At 44.1% G+C, this 19748-nt stretch overlaps 1 protein-coding gene across 13 annotated transcripts in view; it reads left to right on the top strand.

The window, feature by feature from the left end:
* sox5 (SRY-box transcription factor 5) overlaps nucleotides 1-19748 on the top strand; it is an 80630-nt gene that overhangs the window by 31314 nt on the left and 29568 nt on the right. For 8 of the 13 annotated variants that reach the window (XM_061761565.1, XM_061761564.1, XM_061761558.1 and 5 more), the window contains exons 4-7: nucleotides 4610-4696; nucleotides 9027-9199; nucleotides 10451-10519; nucleotides 18819-18945. In XM_061761565.1, coding sequence (XP_061617549.1) covers nucleotides 4610-4696; nucleotides 9027-9199; nucleotides 10451-10519; nucleotides 18819-18945 — 456 coding nt within the window. The remainder of the gene's footprint in view (nucleotides 1-4609; nucleotides 4697-9026; nucleotides 9200-10450; nucleotides 10520-18818; nucleotides 18946-19748) is intronic. The other 5 variants (XM_061761569.1, XM_061761559.1, XM_061761568.1 and 2 more) reach the window with 3 other exon arrangements.

Below are 19748 nucleotides of genomic sequence, written 5' to 3'. Positions count from 1 at the left end.
TTTTTTTAAGGTAGGTATCCTCCAAAAACTCCACCCCTGCAAATATGCGGGCCCACACCCGGTGCGTGGGCACAAAACCTCCCTGCGCTTACCTCACACTCATACTCAATGTCCCATAAGAGAAAAATCTTTTTTTATGGAAATTGTTGTGCTGTCCTTTTACATGATGTGGTTTCTGGCAACCGTCGGGAGTCGTGAGCGGTTGCTATGTTTTCGTGCAACTGTCAAGCTCAATTAGAGCCTACAATGAAAAAGAATGTGAAATAAAGTGGAAAATGTGTGAAATAAAACGCTAATTAACAACAATCAGAATGTATAAAATAAAATGATCAAATATGTTTCTTGACAACTGTACTTTCAGTTTTTAATGTTTTCATGCAACTTATTTAATAAATACAAAATATGAATTTAAAAAAAACCGAATAAATAAATAATTAAAGTTGAATTATGTTTTCATGCAACAGTGAGGTTCACCGATAAATAAAATAGATACACAAAATAAAATGAAATTAGATAAATTAGGAAGTTTCTCAAATCACATAAAAAAAAATTATGTAAAATATATAATTAAACATTACATTATGTGGTTCCTGGAAACTCTTAGTCGTGACGGTTTGTGTGTTCATTCAACTGCCACGCTCATTTAATAAATTCATTTTACAAGATACACTCAATAAATTATCAAGAGTGTAAATTAAAATGATATTAAATGTATTATAAATGAAATAAAATGTTTCCTGGAAACAGTTGGTCATGAATGTTTTCATGCAAAAGCTCTATTTTTTTTAAATAAAAAATGTAAATTGCAAGAAATAATGTTGAAAAAAAAAAGTATCAAATAAAATACTATCCCGTGGTTTTCAATGCAACTGTCATGGTCCTTTTTAGTAATAAATCAAAGAAATGAGCATAAATCTAATTAAATTAATTAAAAATGTATCCAATACAGTACAAGTAATTGGCAAAAAATAACACCTCAGCTTAGTTTAGTTAATTATATAAAGTAGAATTGAACCAAGTAATTGCACTTAGCAGGTACTATAAATAAAAGTAATAAATCCATAAAATTTTAAATGTGAAATTAAATGAAAACTAGTTGAAAGAGTATGGAATTACATTTTATTAAGTACGGTAATAATAATGTCAAATATTAAATGTCAAGGTCGCTTGCTGTTTTCATGCAACCATCAATAGATAAATGATAAAAAGAATTGAATTTAGTAAAAAAAAAAACTAAGTTTAATTCAATGATTAAAACAACAATAATGATTCAAATAATAAATGATTGTATTATTTTATTCTTCATGCAATTTTCGGTTGGCGATGTTCTTCTATAAAGGAGTAAATGTACTTGGTAGGCCAAAGTCATCCACCAGTGATGGGGAGCGAAACAAGCAAGCAGAGGGGACAAGGAGGTTACGGTTTAAGGACTTGTGTGCACACCCTCCAACTGCCACAAGCATACACGTATGTACAGTACGGGTGTCCATTTCTGGATTGTGTTTATCAAGGGGGTCAGTGCGGGTTCATTCCTTGTCGAGTCCACGCCATCAATCAACATGTCAGAAAGCTACAGCGTGCCTCCTCTCCTCCTGTCGTCTTCCCATTAAAAAAAAAAATGTTTTCATCCTCTGCACAATGAAAGAGCCTCTTGGCTTTTTATTAATAGTTAAAGTGGTCCCCGGCCTGTCACTTGGGACAATGGCTGCAGCCCTGTTAATAAATAAAAATACTAACTAGAGATGGAGACAAGAGAGGCAAGAAACGGGCCGACGCTGCCATTTGTTTTTTCCTCTCACTTGTCAAAGCTCTTTGGCTTAAAAGCCTCTGTCATTGTTGAGGGAGAGGAGGGAGGGACGAAGAGAGAGCACCAGGGGCTAATAGCACCTGTTGCAGTGATGGTGAGACAGCTGTCAGGGAGGGTGGGAAACACGGGAACACACACCCTTTTCCTCTGAAGAATCTGTGGCTGAATAGTGGAAAGTCAAGGACGCAGTTCTCCGAAATGGATTTGAAAAGACCAGAACCAGGGATGAAGTGTAAAAAAATATGTAAATAAATAAGACTGAGAGAATGGCGTGAAGTTTCAAACTGATCCTTTACTCGTCGGTGAAAAAAAGTGGGTCCGTTGTGATCACCGCTCGACTAAGTCGGCGGGAAGGCGCTGATTCAGGCCTCTGGAGAGCTTGCTACAGTATGTGGGACACGCTCCAGTGCATCTGTGTGTGTGTGAGCAGAGCTTGTATTGTCATATGTTTGGGTGAGACGCGTGCGAGTTGGCTGTGTATCTTTCTGAAGCTACGGAACGGATACTGGACATATACTTCCCATTGCAATAAAATACTTGACATTATACGAGGATTACCGTTGGACGCAGCTAATACCTTGAACATATTTGCTATTCGGATGACGTGACTGCAAAATTGACCATTTCTATCAGTCGTAACAATCTCCAAATACTTTAAATATGATTCAAATTAATAAATAATAATAACAATTATCATCCAGGGCAAAGGGGAAGGTACTAGCGAACCACTTGGGGTCTATGTGTGCACGTGCCTGATCATAATTCTGATTACGAGACTGCAGCAAAGATCCAATTACCTTAAATAAGCTAAATATTGACTAAACACACATTCTTGCCTCCCATGCCATAAATCGAGTGTAGTCATGCTTGTGGATAATTAGGTGTTGAAAAAAAAAAGTATCAAATAAAATACTATCCCGTGGTTTTCAATGCAACTGTCATGGTCCTTTTTAGTAATAAATAGGTGCCTGATGGGCGAAATAGCTTAGGTCACATGTTTTTTTTTTTGTCACGTTCTCCACCCATTTCTATTTTTCCATCTAACCACACCTGAGACCGACATAATGCTCACCAATTCAAGCCCTTGTGTTTGTCCTATAAGCACACTTTTGAACTACGGATGTACAGGTGTACTCGATGTTTGTGTGTCAGCACAGGCAGGCTGTCTCAACACCAGTGAGATGACGATGCTTTCATCTTTACATCTCTTTTGCCATTCCAGTTTATGAGGTGGTGGAGCGGGAATAATCCAAAGACAAGCAAACTTTTGCCTCATCTGTGTGCATGGTGGAGTGATATATACTATATAAGAGAGCGTGTGTTTGTTTTGTGGCTTTTTGTGCATTCGAGTGTGTGTGTGTGTGTTTGCGTTGGCCGACAGGGTTAATCTCCCTCCCCACACCCCGCAGTGTTAAAAACCTCCCTCAGTGCTAAGACCTTCCATCCCAAGTGCAGATGGCTCCTGGTAAATAACATTTGCAGCACTTCCCCTTTGTCTCGTCACTCGCTATATTCATCATGCATCAGAGAGTGACTCCAAACTTCATATTCAATGATACCTTGAACAACGAGTGTTTTTTGTTTGTTTTTGATTTGTTTTCTCCAGTTACTGAATCACTTGAGGCTGCACGGTGGGCGACTGGTTAGCACATCTGCCTCACAGTTCTGAGGACCGGGGTTCAAATCCCTGCCTCGTCTGTGTGGAGTGTGCATGTGCTCCCAGTGCCTGTGTGGGTTTTCTCCGGGCACACCGGTTTCCTCCCACATCCCAAAAACATGCGTGGTAGGTTGATTGAAGACTCTAAATTGCCCATAGGTGTGAATCTGTGCGCGAATGGTTGTTTGTATCTATGTGCCCTGCAATTGGCTGGCGACCAGTTCAGGGTGTACCCCGCCTCTCACCCGAAGATAGCTGGGATAGGCTCCAGCACGCCCGCGACCTTTGTGAGGATAAAGCAGTACAGAAAATGGACGGATGGATGGATGAATCACTTGCTCAGCTAAAAATCTGCCAATGGAACTAAAATAAGCTCGTCTTTTTTGTCATGCTGAAAATTTAGGAAAAAAAGTCCAAACTGTCTTAAAATAAGTACAGTAAGAGAAATAAATCATCCTCTCTGTAACATTTGAATCTGTTCATTCTGAATATTAGATACAGAGGTCACTCACTTGCGATGCGAGCGCATTTCAGTGTGACATCTTTTCGGTAAACATCCACGTTTAAGTGGCACCATTCTGCCGGCGTTTTTTTGTGCGCGCGTCGAGACGCTCGCGTCAGCGAGGTTCTGTGGCGTGTGTGTGGCGAAACAAAGCGCCGGCTGATAATGTGTCCATTGTGGCAGGTGCATTAAGGCCCTCTTTGTCTCAGGCCCCACAGGGCTAATGATTCTCTAGCAGCAGGTGAGAGGCAAAAAGCCTCTCGCACTTCCTCTCCCTCCGCGCTCCACTTGTCTCTCGCTTTGTCTTGCTCCGGCTCGCTCCGCTCTTTCCCCTTTTTTTTTCTCCTGTCGCGCACTTGTTTTTTGTTCCTCCGATTGGCTCTCGCTTGATTATCAGCATCCCTCTTCTGTCCCTCGCTACCTTTCTCTCTCTTTCACTCTCTCACTCTGCTCCTGCTGATGTGGCCATTAGGCTGAGCCTCTGCTGCCTTTATTACAGCAAATGGACTTTAAAGGTGCTTTATTGTCATATTGGCCAGCGAACTGAATCTCTCTCTCTCTCTCTCTCTCTCTCTCTCCCTCTCTCTCTCTATCTCTCTCTCTCTTTGTCTCTCTCCCCTGTGCCCTTCATCGCCCTGAACAGAAGCTCCCAGCATTGAGAGGCTGTTGTCAAAGGACTGGAAGGACAAACTTTTGGCCATGGGCTCAGGCCACATTGGCGATATTAAAGGTACGTTACGTCTCGCGACTTCACGCCGAACATCTGAATACCAAGTCCTTAAGAGTTATAAAAGACTGACTCATTGTTCACATAAGCGATGACGACTCGGAGAACATATTAAAGGCCGGAATGAATAGAAGCAACAAAAAGTCTTTTTTTTTTTTTTTTTTTTCAGTTTAGTTGAGAGCAACTAAAGCAAAATTTTTATATGAATTTGTCCTCAAAATTCCCAGAGACTGCTTTGAATGCAGCATTGTTCAAGGCTGTGTTTGTATAAATCCATTTGCATTGCAATCCATTGCAACCCTTCCTAATTAGTGGGAGCACCCTGGAGGAGGACATTAAACTCACCCCTGTGCACATAAGGAAAATTTAATTCCCAATGCCCATTTAAGGCTATTAAACTCACCTTTGTGCCCATACGAGACATAAAAATCATATCCTTCCTGGAGCAATATAAGATCAAGAACACGCATCAAGACATGCCACTGGCGCCTCTTTAAGGGATGCATATTCTTCCAGTGTCCATATCAGGACAAGAAACAGCCACCCATTCTGAGCAGTTTAGACGGTTTTCAAAAACCGTTCCATCCCTAATACAGCTGTATATTGTCAATAACCTTTCAATGCTTAATTGATGCAATTGATGGAAAAACGACCAAAGATGATAATGATCACCCACCCTTGCTTATATAAGGACACTCACATGTCCATATAAGGACATGGAACGCACAAACATTTCCCCATATAAGGTCATAAAACATTCTCGATTGCCTATATACGGCCATCAAACACTCTCACATTCCCCATATAAGGACATAAAGCACCCATCCTTGCCTATGTAAGGAGATGAAACACCCTCCAATGCCCATATTAGGAATCAAACACGCTCGCAGTCCCCATATTAGGACATGCAAAACCCTCCTATGACCATTCAAGGACAGAGGTTGCCCTCACATTGCCCATCCAAGCAAAAACACACACACAAAAAAACAAAAAACAGTCCCATTGCCCATATAAGGATATGGGGTTAAGTTCATGTCTTGAGTTACAAAAGACACATTACTGTTGGGAGTTGAGAACAAATGTTTCCATGACAACACTTTGAGAATAAGGGCCATTATGAAAAACCCATTTGAACCAATCCAACTTTCTTCAACAACCACAAGCGCACCAGGCTGAGTAGACCAAAGGGTAGAAAGGGGGCATGAGGATATGTGGGAGCCAAAGAAAATTTTTAAAAGGGAAATATTTGCCGGCATTGGTGCTTCATTAGCAAGCGAGATCTGTAATCAAAGAGCCTCGCAGAGCGCCAAGGCAGTGGCGAGGATATGCTTCATTGATCAAACCTCCCTCTTTTTTTGTCCCAGCTCCCTGCTGAGCTGACATTTCCGTGTAGGGGGCGTCCTGCGTGGCACCCCGCACACCAGCAGCTCGGGGGCAAAATCAGCAGTCCATCCGAGTGCGTGTGTCTGTCTGCTTTGACCACGCTTACATTGATGTGCATGTAAGGATCTGTTCATCTGTTAAGAAAGCCTTACTTTTATATAAGACCCTCACTGGACACTTCATAAAGTGTGCAATTAAGCGGCCCATGGGACCCCGAAGGTTCACTAAACCAGTTGCCCCAACACTGCCAACCCGAAAACACAGAACACATAAGTTTTTTTGTACAGGAGTGTATAACTTCTGCACCTCGTGAGTAATAGAGTATTTAAAAAACATTTTTTTTTAAAAACAGTTGCACGTGAACCAAACGGGACACATGCGCGGACCAAACAGAAAGAGTTGGACTGAACTGAAACAGTCTAACCAAACGGCTTGGACGGTGTGATGGCCGTATATAGGCATGTGTAAAACGTATCCCCCGCAATAAATGGGGGGGTTTACTGTCATGTTTGTAAGGAAAACAAGGATATACACAGTACGTATTTGCCATTATATATAAAGCATTTTATATATATTTTTTTGTGAGTACAATAGGTTTTGAGTCATTTAAAGACTGAGTGTCATACCATGGTACTTAAAATAACTTTTGTTAAAGTAAAAAAAAAAAAAATGGAAGCTGATGGTAACATGATTTTTGTGTGTGTGTGTGTGTCCAACAAAGCAAATTATATAAAGCTTCGTCAATGGGAAAATGAAGTTACACTCGACGTTGTATAAACACTTAAATCAAACTAATCACCATAATCCACTTATTTACATTAACTGGGTTGCTTCCTTCATTTGAATATACTTGCTAATAATCTTCCAGACTTTGTGGACCTTCCTTCCATCTTGGCCCCGCTCCTTCCACGAGGGCGGAGCGGGGTGGTCGGTCATTTATTAGCCCCCGAAACCGAGCGACAAGCTTTGCATTGTTACAAATTGGCTAATTATGTTGAGCGTTTTAGGTGAGCTCTGGCTGTAATAATCATGGCGTGGAGGGGAGAAGCCACTGATCGATTCTTCCTCACAGCAGCTGAAGAAACAAACTGATGTGAGGAGGTCTTGGGGGGTGTGGGGGGGGGTTGTCGTAGAAGTTCGAGGAAAGAGAGGGTTCTGGTGGGTGCGCTTTGTCTCTCCGTCTGCTCTGGTTTACTGATTAAAGCCTCACATCTTATGAGGGGAAGAAAACAAAAGCAGCTTCTTCTTCACACACTTTTTTTTGTTTTGTTTTGTTTTGTTTTTTTACGCTGAAAGGAATGCTCTTACACCTCGGCGCGCACATCCGCACTGTTTGGGCACAAAAGCGGCCCCGATTTAAGCGTGTTTGCATTCGTGCATGTGCGTGGAAGTGTGTGTGTGTGTGTTTGACCCGCCGAGACAAGAAAGCCTCCTTTGATCCATCATTTCACCTTTAGACCCCCCCCCCCCCTTCCCGACTACCCTTTAAGTTATCCCCTCTCACTTCCCCCCCCCCCCCCCCCCACACACTTGAACAGGCTAACGTTTTTTAACACTGGACCCTTTCTTGTCTTGGTCAGCTTGGGCGACACACACACACACGTTTCTCTCTTTCTGGCTTTACAAAGGTGGGTCTGTGCGTTAGGACAGCGGCCTGTTTATTTTTCCAGCAGCCAGCGCTCCCGACAGTTGCCTTTATTGTTCATTGTTGGGGGATGGATGGAGTGAGGGAGACGTGGCTGGATGGACGGAAGGGTGGCGGGTGGGGGCGTGGGCTGGGTCTGGGGTGGCGGTGTTGGGGTTGGTGGGTTTGGGCGACTACCAACTGGGAGGACAAATGGATGACTCTCACCTTTCCGTCGCGGTCAAAGGCCGGGTCAGGCTGGGTGTAGCACACTGTCTTCACCTCCATTCCTCCTTTCCTTCTTCTTTTCGCCCCCCCTGCGAGGTAGTCCCATTTCTCCCCCTTTTCTCTGGCCGTCATCTGGTTTGACTGGTGCAGGAATGTGGCCCTCTTGAAGGTAGCAGCTGAGGAACAATGGAGGATTGTAGTCACACACACGCGCAATATATAGTAAACCTTCAACTGGTGGGTATGAGCAGACATGAGGACCCCGCGCTGATTGTGCTTCTCCTTAACTACATCCTGTTGAATGATTTAGGCCTTGTGCGGCGGTGTGTTTGGATACGTAATTGTGTATGTGTGTAAGTGTCTGTGTGTGTGTGTGTGAGTGTGTAATGGAGCTGGTATGTCAGGATCTGAGGGGTTAAGGGTCAGGCCATGCTAAATGTGAGCAGAAGGCGGGTTGACTGCAGGGTAAATACAGACCAGACACACTTTCCTTCTCTCTCTCACACATACACACACACACACACACACACACACACACACACACACACACAAAGGCTCAATAGCTTTTTCTTAGCCAGAGATTTTAAATGCAGTGGTTTTTTTTTTTTCTTTTTTTGTTAAACTGGATCTGATTTCTAGTTTGTTTAACCTGTTGATAAATGTTTCCTCTTCTGGACTTTTTTTTTTTTTTTTTTAAACATAAATGAAGCAATAAAGACAATGATGGATGTGCTGTGCAGTAATCACACAGGGGGGAAAAACGAGTCAACATCTGGTTTTACAACACACCTTCCGTCGTAGGGACTCCAAACCCCCAAACCGGTCATATATTAGACGGACCAACAAGTCACGGATAGCTTTACACTACTTTGTTGTTCCTTGCCCTTTCTGACCCGACTCCCACAATCCTCTTTGGCCTCCGGATAGAAGACATCCGCATTTGTATTCTCGACAAACTTTTCACGCCAAGGTCGAATGATGTTTTTGAGAGAAAACATAAAACATGCATCCTTCCTTCTTAAGTTCAAGCCTTCACTTTCCTTTGAAGGATTGCACTCACCCCCTACTCTCTTGCCCCCCCCCCCCCCCCCTGTATAGGTACACCGGACAGCCTGGCAGAGAAAGAGCGCCAACTCATGGGCATGATTGGCCAGCTGAGCAGCCTGAGGGAGCAGCTCCTGGCGGCCCATGAGGAGCAGAAGAAGCTGGCCGCCTCGCAGATGGAGAAACAGAGGCAGCAGATGGAGCTGGCCAAGCAGCAGCAGGACCAGGTACACAATCGTTCAACAACAATACCTGGAAATCTTTGCATCTTCTCATGACAGCCCCATTTTTAAGCAGTGCTGTTTTAAGACAGACAATTTGGCACCTGTTTGGGACGTTTTTAGATAGTCTCATTTCGTGTCCGGAAGGGCATGTTTCTTATGTGTTCTAATATGTTTTTATTTAAAATGGTCTCTCTATGTTAAAAAAAAATGCACCTATCACTGATGAGTCTGGAACGTATGAACAGGGGTTTACTGCATCACAAACGATACCTTATCTATATCTATCTATCTATCTATAGTCTATCTTTAGTTGGGGACTTATTGTAACTTAATTTTTAGCAGCTAGTGGATCAGCTATTAACTTCCACAACTTCACTCTTAATAGCGATCTGGACCTTTCTCTGCATCATCTTGAGAGGTTTACCACCCATCTTTCGCTTACACCGCCTCCTCTGGAATCTCCCATCATGCCGCTGGCTATCAGCTGGTTACAGAAAAAGCATAAATATAGTGTATTTCTCCGCACATACAACCAGAGTCATGCATCTTTTGGCAACACCAACGCAGGAACATGGCACAGAGAATGAGCATCGGGTACGTCACGCTGGAGTGGATGTAAGAGAGGCACAAGCGCTTCCAGGCGAGACTGCCACGTATTTGCATAGACAGACGGGTTTCCTCTTCTTTGTGTGCTTTTTAGCTGCCAGGAAGCCGGCTTTGGGCGTCGGTAAACTAGAGGCTACGCACTCGCAGCAGGAAAAAAGAAAACAAAAACGAAATCACCTGTGACAAAAAATGATGGCTTGCAGGCGTACGCGGTGACCGACGCCTGTTGTGTGGGAATGTAGTGTGTGTGAATGTTAAGCCCGATGCATCCTTGGAAGGAAGGAAGGATGGACCCGAAATACAAGGACTTCGCAAACAACTACAGTAACAAGTTTTAAGTGTACAAACAAATCAGGATATTACTGCTCCTTTTGTAGATAAGATGCACTGTACATCACTAACACAACAATGTCGACAGATGGACTTGCGTCACTAAGTGTGTCGATGCGACAGCGCTGACCCTTTGGCTGCGAGCTGAGACCAGATGAGATCCGTTCTTTAATATTTCATTGCCTCTGTCGTGCAACCGGGGCCTTTGAGACCTGCAGATGTGTCGCATCTCCCACACAGCCCGCACCCCCACGCATACGGAGACTGGCTATATTCTGGATATTCTAATAATTTTCTTTTTTTTTTTTTTGTCGTCAGATTGCCCGGCAACAACAGCAGCTTCTGCAGCAGCAGCACAAAATCAACCTCCTGCAGCAGCAAATCCAGGTGAGGCCACTTTGTGTGTGTGCAGCTGTGCGTTGATGATGCAGACTGTAGATGTGCATGTGTGTGTGTGCATAGATGGTAGTTTCTGTATGTTTCACAACGTGAGTCAGCACAAGCGTAAGCGTGTGTGTTTGAATGGCATTGGAAGGCCATTTTATAGTTTATCTCAGCAAAGAGCCAAATTGGAAGGGCGATACATTTCTCAGATGCATTCTCTTAGACAGTCTGTATGTCAATTTTTCTGGCAACCATTTTTTTTTGGGGGGGGGGTTACCAATTGGTGGGTAGTGGTACCAAAAGGGTGGCAACAGATCGTCGTCACTTTTTCCTAACGAAGCGCTTCTTTTCTTCGAGTGATATACAGCCACGTCAAGAACATCGTGTTGGTATGATGTCATGGTATTTGTGACAAAGCAAACATGGCTTTGCATAGGGGACAATGGTGAAAAGAAAATCCAGATCAACTGTCTAACAAGGGAGAAACCAGTGATCAGTATTTCCCAGCCTTTGTTGAGCCAAGGCACATACTTTCACATTATAGAAAATATCACGCCACCAAAGAAAAATGTCACCAAAAATGTCAATTTACTCACAAATTGACTTTGTGTGAAATCTGGGCCTGTTTAGTTAAATATGAAGCGAGTTTTTGGTTAATTATGCCGTTACGCCATCTCATGGAAGACCATTTAATTGTTCTGAATGTCATTATATGTCGCTGGTAGAGATAGATGGCCCAAGATAAGTTTTTAGTAAATAAATGCCCATTTTCATCAAAATTAAATGGAAAAATGTGAAATTGGATCATTTCCAGTTGGAACATTTGTGAGGAATCACTGCGCTAGATGATATAACATATTTAAAATGGGATCATTGGTCCAGCCTGTATTCGTATTCAGCCTGTATTCCAGCCTGAAGCTAACACAAAGAAAATTAGGCCCGCTGCACACCGAGCGATGCGGCCGACTGCGACTGAACTGGACTATTGTGAACAAATTACAGTCGGTGGCTCACACCCGCACACCTAGCGAATGAACCTTGCACGCGTATCAACTGTAGTGTTCTTATCAGGAAACAACATTTAGAGGCTCCACATTTATTGTTTTGTATTTTTTCTTGATTGAACCACAAACAACATGGCGTGATTGTCAAGGCAGAAGTAGTCCTCTGTTCGCTGTAACTATGATAGTAATACATAGAGAGGAATTGGGTGAGGAATAAAGGAAAGAGTTCATATTGGAGAAAGTCATTGAAAGCACTCATGCATTTTGGCGACAGAGACTCTCCACGTTTTACTTTTTAGTCACAGGTACATATGGAATTAGAAATATAGTTAATTATTATTGTAAAACATAACCAATGTATACAGTAAATACTGTATTGATACGGCTTGGTGGCGGCTGGCTGGATCTCGCTTCGTACCCAGAAATGTATTTTTATTTTTTTGTGAAAGCTGATGTGATACTACATGTGATTTTTGGTTGGTAGTTACATCTGATGCCGTTCATCTTTGAATCACAGAAAAACTAGTTGCCAACGTTCAGCCACTCATGAACCCTACACGCTGCGCAACAGTTTTACACGGTTTTGACCGCATCGCTTCGTGTGCGGCGGCCCTTACACGCAGCGGTGTTGCAGAAATCCAGGCCGGACCGAGCTAAACTGAGTTTAAAAAATGGAAGTATTGTCCTTTTTGGGTGCGACACTGGACCCTCTATGTTGGTCCAGGTGGCTCGGAACTAATAGCCCGGGCTTTTCTAAAGGCAGATGACACTGAATTTTGAGCTGAGAAAGGCCCGCTTTGTATCACCGAGACGCCCCGTCCAAGACGGAGCACACACACATGCATACACATCCCCTCTTAACCCCCCCCCCCCCATACACAGTTGGTGTGATAAGGAGCCTTGTGATAGCGTTTGTGTGCGCGTTTTTGGTGTAAAGCAGCTGTTTATTTGCTTTGTGTGAGTTCAATTAGAAATTGTTTCCCCCTTTTTGTGTGTGTGTGTGTCTCACAAGTGCGTTGTTTGTGAAGACTTGTCTGTGTGTTCTGGATTGTGCGCGTCTTGGACTATGCGTGTGCGTGCATGTGCCGCAGCTGTGTGTGTCGAGCTATAAACACGTCCGCTCATGATTCACTCCCTCACGACCCCGTCGAGACAAAGCACTCTTTTCCCATGACTTTGCAACCTTTTCCCAAACAAACGTCTCTCCATTGGACGGGCCCCCCCAACAATAGTCTCTCACATGCCGGTTTAGAGGGGGGCGAGAGAGGGGCGCGACGGCGTAAGCGTACGTTCGCTCGTATCTCGAAAACGACGCCCGATGATCAAACGGGCGCTCGGCATCAAAGAGTTGGTGGAGAAAACGCGCTGCTTAATCATTCATGAAGAGATTGTCCGCACAATCCCACAATACAATGGCCTGCCAGAGCGAGGGCACCAGGTTCATGATGTTGGGGTGTGTGTGCGTGTTTTGTGTCTGTATGATAAGCCCCTTGTGATTGCATTTCCCCCTAACGAGGCCGAGTTCAGCTGTCCCTTCTTGTGTCTCTCTCTGTTTGTAGTGTGTGTGTGTGTTGGCTTTGTTGGGCCCAAAAAACCCCAAAGGCCCGTGAAGAATGCTTTCAAGCGTCCACTTGGATGAGGTGATGAAATGAAACGAATGATCAAACTCATGAAAAAGAGAAGAGAGTGGCACACATCTTTGTGAAAGGAGGACAAATTATTTATTGTCCTCGCATCCGGTTTACTTTTTCTTTTTTTGACAGCCCCAGAATTGAGCGTACTACATGCGTGACAACTATGTAGGCCATTGAACATGATCCAACCGCACCGCATACTTTGCACTCAACGCACGTGTTCATTGTGTAAGCACTCATTAGTGTCCAGAAGTCAGGGATTGACTCCTTTGTTGCTTTGACTAATTGATTTTTACCTGGAATTAGCATCGCTAATGAGCCATTCGACAAACACTGTCACAAATAGGAGTACAGTGGAGGTCTATTGTGGTCCCTCTAGGTACAATATACAGTATACTAATATGTCCAATTATTGGACTCCAAAGTAGTTGTGTGCACTCTGTAGCATTTTCCAAGGCCAAAGAGGTACAAGTGTGACTTTTAGGTCAGTTTTTCCTCATATGTCGAAGGACCACTGTATACTTAATCCCATAAAGTCTTGAATTTTAGGCTTTAGGCCAACTGAACCTTAGCTTTTCAAATCGAAATAGACAAGCGTGTAATCATAAACGCACCCTTGGCCCCTCATTACGCTAATCTTAAAACAAAATCTAGATTCATCCCTAAGTTTAAGTAAGCACCGGCGGGGGGGGAAACTGATCCTTACTTTGTGCACTCTAAGACGATTCAACACATACAGTATTATTCTTAAGCCAAAACGTGACCATGTGTGCGCAGGGAGACACACATGCTTCTCTCCGCACCCCCTACCAGGGGCCTCCTTGTTAAGTTCGAAAGGGTGAGCATGTTCCCTCTCGTCTTCTCTCGTTCTAATTAGGCAACTTGTCTCCGAGGCTCCCCCCGGTGGCCGCCGTGCTGGGAAGCGCAGCGGGGATGAAAGGCGCTCACCTGCGGAGCGTCTGCGGTTTATGTTGAGAGCCCAAAGAATAGAAGCCAACGTTGGATCGAAACACAGGGATGAGGGGACACGGACGTCTCCGCGGCTAATGAAACAAAAAGTCAGCGGAGCAAGACTGACAGTTTAGTGCGTCTCAACTTCCCTCCGTCTACCTCGTCTTTCATCTCATCAAGCGTGCTCGCTTGCCACTTTCGAGGCAAGACAAGAAAGCGTTGTGGGGGGGTTTAGGGGAGAGAAGGGAACCAAAAAAAAAGGTAAAATGAGTAAAGCCACCTGATGCTTTGACTGGTTTAAGAGAGGCCAGACGCGCCGGCGACAGCGACTAACAAGCTGTCCATTAAGGCTAACCCACGTTGCTAACTCAATCACTCAAACTACCTGGTGTGGTCAGAAGCTCAGCAAAGGCTTTCATTCATTTTCACACATACTGCACACACCAGAATAATCGTACTGAAACAGCTAACTCAATCGCCTGTATAATTGTCGAATCTCCGCCATTAAACAGCGACTGGTGCAATTTAGGTTTTCCTTGCACGCAGAGTCCTCACGTTGATCAAGTGGTTAGCACATCAGCCTCACACTTCTGAGATTGGGGTTTCCAATCTTTTTTGCTCAGGTTTTCTTTGTGTACTCCAGCTTCCCTCCCACATTACAAAAAATATGGATGTTCATTGAAGACCCTATATTGTCCTTTGGTGTGAACAGGAGTGTGAACAGGAGCTGTGTTTCGACTGTATATGTGATCTGTGATCTTTTTGGCCCTGGAAAAGATGCCTTGGAGTCCCGTAATAAAGCTACTGTTTCTGTAAAAGGTCCGTCAATGTACCTGCAATTGGCCCCCATGTCACAACAGAATAGTCTGTCGTCCATACACGGAAAGGTAATGGAGTGATATTAGAAGCTCTCTTGCTTCAAATTAATTATTGGTTCTCTCCCCTGTTCAGCAAAAGGTCATCTAGGTCTTGCATTAATTGCCAGAGCATATGGCTGCCAACAGATTTTAGCTGAGGGACTGGCACTTTTAGCGGGGGCTATTTTCTTTTTTCGCGCGCTCAGATGTGGGCCATATTGTGCGGCACTGGCAGCTATTGTTCAGCGCATTAACTTCACAGAGCTAATTACTCCCCAATAATAACTTTACCTTGGAGTTTTTGTTTTTTGTTTTGCGCCGCGTGCCAACCAACCTGGTTCGCACCCCATATGTTAATTAGCGGCCACATCTTCATTATGCCGCGACGGCGCTTTAAGTTCAAGCTGTGCCGCCTGGCGCGTGGTGAACGCAGTCTCCACTCGCTGCCAATTATTCTCAACTCTTGCTCCCTGCGCCGCCTTCTCCCTCTCTTGTTCATTCTGTTCACTCTATCTGCCACTGAGAACTTTCTCTCGCCAAGACGATTCCTCCTGTCCTCCGTGGCCCTGTGAAATTTCTCACTTTCTTTCCAGATACTCTTTCCTTTGCAAACATTTAGCACTGATTAGAGATGCTTTCTCATTTGTCCATTTGTGTTTCTTTCAGAGGAGTTCTGTTTGTTTGATGGCTTTTGGATGTGGAGGAGGGGTTGGCAAGATTAAAAGCTCCTCATTCTCAATGCCGCCCAGAGTCTACAGAAGCAGCGGTGTGATGTTTTGTCTGTGCCGTTGTAAGGTTTTCATGTTCACTTTGGGACTGATGTGCAAGAGAAGCCGACGAGAGTGTTATTCCCCAAAGTGCCTGCTGTTTTCAGATGTGCCTTTTGCTTTATACGCAAAGATGTGGAGATTGTCTGATAGCTGCGGCCTCGCTTTCTCACACAAGTGTCTCTGTTCCTTTCTGTCAAACTCTTGTGAGAGTCCTTTCCTTCTTGTTCCAGAACTCCTGAATGACTTTAAGCTATTGCAGTGCGTAGTGGTGGCTCTGTACATTTGGTACCTGGGCCTTCAGTGGGGACTTAACCCAACTCTTAATATCACCACCGTTAATGTCATAAAAACACAATGTCACAGCATGCAACATGCAACGTACATCATCTAGAGCAGATCAAAATCATTTTATCTAATAACGCGACAAAAACACAAAACGAAATAAAATACACCGCAGTCACCATTTTTGATTGATTCTTAAATGTTTTAATGTGTGCAGATCACTACAGATGTGCTTTGCTAGTCGAACTTAGCTTGCTCTGACCAACCAAGACGAGCACTTAAAAATGCTTTGAAGCTGGCCTCAAAGGCCCTGTGAGGTGAATTTGAAATCTGATTGGTTAAAGAAACAGCTCTGTTGCTGATAGAGTTGAAATTTCATCTTTCAGCACTACTAATTGTGAAGGTGCTGGGTTTTATATGGCAGCAGAGTCTGTAATCTGATTGGACAAAAAAAAATGTATTGCCCACATAGCTGTACTGGAAGCAGTGCAGTAAAGAGAAACGCTACGGAATGAATAGTACAGAGTGCTGAGAATATATTAATACAATGTATCTTGTAAAATAGGTGCTTTAGCTCAATAAAGTTTGGGAAACACTGATCTAATTAATTTAATTAATTAAGATGTTAGGGATCCTAAAGGAGAGGGAATGAAAGGGGGAGTCTTGGGACGCTCATTTTAATCAATCAGTTATTTAGCCAGGGGTTGGACTAATTGATGACAACATTCTGTTTTTAAAATTGCAATGGACCCATCAGCTCGAGTGAGTTTGCAGTGGAAGAACTGGAGAGCCCTGACGTGCTCAACCCCACCCAAGATATCCACTGAAGGAGTGGAGTCCACTCCAAAATCGGGACCGAGTCCCAATACTTTAGCCCATCCAGGATCCCCCTGGTTCTTGACCCATGTGACTTTGCCTTGTGTGTGGTGCCGCTGAGCAGCCCAGCAGCTGTTAAGTCGACTATTATTACAGCAACATATGGCTTGGGAATTATTCTCCTCTCCTCTCTGCCGCTTGATCTTTTTCTCCCATTGTGGAGAATCCCATGCATTGTGCACCAGCGTTGTCGAGTGATTCATGTCTGCCTAATGTACGCTGCCTTTTTTTTTTATGTGTTCCGATTACAGAGGACAGAGATAGAGGCGAGAAGCCGAGAACACTATTAAGGATCTTATGTGATATTTTTATTCGCAAAGAAAGGAAGAAAAGCCACGCAGATGTCAGTCGCCCGTCCGTGTGTTTGTGTGTCTCCTTGTCTCCTATCTCCTATCTCCTCCTCCCTATGGCGCATTACAGTATCCCTAGCCAGCTCCACTCCAGCATATGTCCAATTAGGCCTGAAAGGCAAAGCGGAACTGTTCTGCCTGTGATTCGTCCCCGCAGGGGGCCTGTCCGAGCGCCGCGCTGGAACGCCTCTCGCTTTCTGATCGCGCAAAGGCGACGCGTGGTTTCTGGTTAACCAAAAAAAAAAAAATGGTGTTGTAATTATTGTTTTTTATTTTTTGGGGGTGGAGGGGGAGTGTAAAAAGGAGCCGCTTGAAGAGACCACTATTCCCCTGAGCTGGGATAGTTTGATTATATTGTTGTTGGCATGCCGACACATGGGAGGAAGAAGAGGGAGGAGGCACACACAGACACACGCACAGCATTTACTGTACACACTCACACAGATAAAACAGTGTTTTACTACTAAATAACCACTTCAGGTGCCCATATCACTCAAAAGTGATTGGATGATACGGCGGCGGATCTTTATGATTGCGCCGCCATTTCACATCCATTTTCCACATCAGACGGCTTTTACCTGCCTATTATCCTATTCAGGGATGTCACCGGCGTCAAAGCGCCGACTGTGGCGGAGAAGGGGAAGGACGGAGTCAAAGGTCTAAACACCTCAGAGCAAAATGGGCTCTCTTTACTCATTGCACACCTACGGAAACATCATTTTGCTGATGTAAACTCGCAGAAAGAGAAGCGAGATTTCACACTTTGTGACTTTATCTACTTCACTTTCAAGCACAGCTAAACTGTTTCAACTGAGGCAAAGTGTGAATTAATTTCTCGTATTTCTCCTATTCTCGCCATACAAGCAGCTTGCAGGTTTTTTTTAGTCGTCCCTCAGTCACCTTTCTCCAATCTCTCCGTCTCAAACTGTACGTCCGTCCATCACACACACGAGCCTTTGTGCGTTGTTTTTGGCAGCGCGCTGCTTTGTGCAACCATCTGTCTCCTACTTCTCTCTCTTTTTCTGACTCCCCCGTCTCTTCTCCTTCGCTCTCTCTTGGCTCCTCTGCCAAAGACGCCCTATCGGAGGAGTTTTTCTTCTTCTTCTTCTCCTTCTTCTTCTTCTGTGCCTCTCCTTTTAAAATCCTCTGAAACCTTGTGAAGTCGCATGGCTCTCTGCCGAAGAGGCTGCCGATATGGTTGTGTCTGAGTGTGCGAGTGTGTGTGTCTAGCGGTGTTCAATGGAACATCATCATCTTTCAAATACAAGGAAAAGGCCAGCTGCTGAGAACTGTCCACACTCCAGAAAGAGTGTGCGTGTGTCTGATGATCTATATGAGCCTGAATGTATTATGTCGCTATCGAGCCAATGTGATGACTCGTATTTTAACTCTAATCAGATTAGTTTTGACGAGAAATAAGAAATATTTTTGGTAAGATTTAGAGTTTTGCAGTGTGCGCTGTGCTACATGCAGCCAATGCTAACGTTTCAACCCGTTTCCGCCCTCTTTTACCCTCCTTCCTTCCTTTCCTTACTCTCCCTCCTACGTTCTCCCCCGTTCTCCTCCCTGCATCCTCAGCAGGTCCAGGGCCAACTCCCACCGCTGATGATTCCCGTCTTCCCCCCGGACCAGAGGACCCTTGCGGCAGCGGCGGCCCAGCAGGGCTTCCTCATGCCCCCTGGCTTCAACTACAAACCCGGCTGCAGTGAGTGGCATCCATATACATAGAAAATAAACAGGTCTTATGGTTTATATTTAGTTGTATGCTGTAGGCTTTAGGTCCCCGAGCCAGACTTTGAATACCCCTGGTTGAGACAGTCTTAATTCACCCTTGTCATTTGCTTATCTCCCTCATTCTTTCTCCTCTTGGCTCAGACCATTTGTCTTCTATTTTTTGATTTATAAAAGCAACATGACTTTTTTTTTTTTTTTTTTTTTTTTTTGCTATCACGCTCCGGCTGTGTGGCAATGTGTTGTTTACCACGATAAAGAGAGAGAGAAAGAGAGAGAAGTGGGCACTTGCCAGGGGATGCTGGGAATAAAATGCTCCATGGGGGGGCTAGTGAAGTGTAGGGGGTTTGGGGGAGGGTGGTAATGTGACCTGCCCCAGGTTCTCTTCACATTAACACGGGACACAGCCAGAACGGGTTTGCAACGCAGCCCACACATACACAAGCATGGAAGCCAGGGATGCATTTGCAAACACAAAAAATAAATACTGCCACAAATAGGACGAAAGCGTGCGCGTTTACCGTAAAACTGACGTATGAAACAAAAGAGAATCAAATATTGTATATTGAAACTGTTCGAAATGTTCAACCAAACCATGTCATTTTGTCTAACGAAAGTCCGCTATCTTAATGCTAACATATCATATGAAACACCATAGATGGGCTAACAGAGATTAGCATAGATGTCACAGTAATTTTTAACCTTTAAACAATTTAAACAATTTGAAGAACAGCAACACGTACAAACAGAGCAGACGGCCATACTCTCTAGTTTATA

The sequence above is a fragment of the Phyllopteryx taeniolatus genome, chromosome 22 (genome assembly GCF_024500385.1).
Source record: "Phyllopteryx taeniolatus isolate TA_2022b chromosome 22, UOR_Ptae_1.2, whole genome shotgun sequence".
NCBI classification, from domain to species: Eukaryota; Metazoa; Chordata; class Actinopteri; order Syngnathiformes; family Syngnathidae; genus Phyllopteryx; species Phyllopteryx taeniolatus.
Note: the sequence above shows the minus strand (reverse complement) of the source record. Positions and strands in the feature narration are given on the sequence as shown.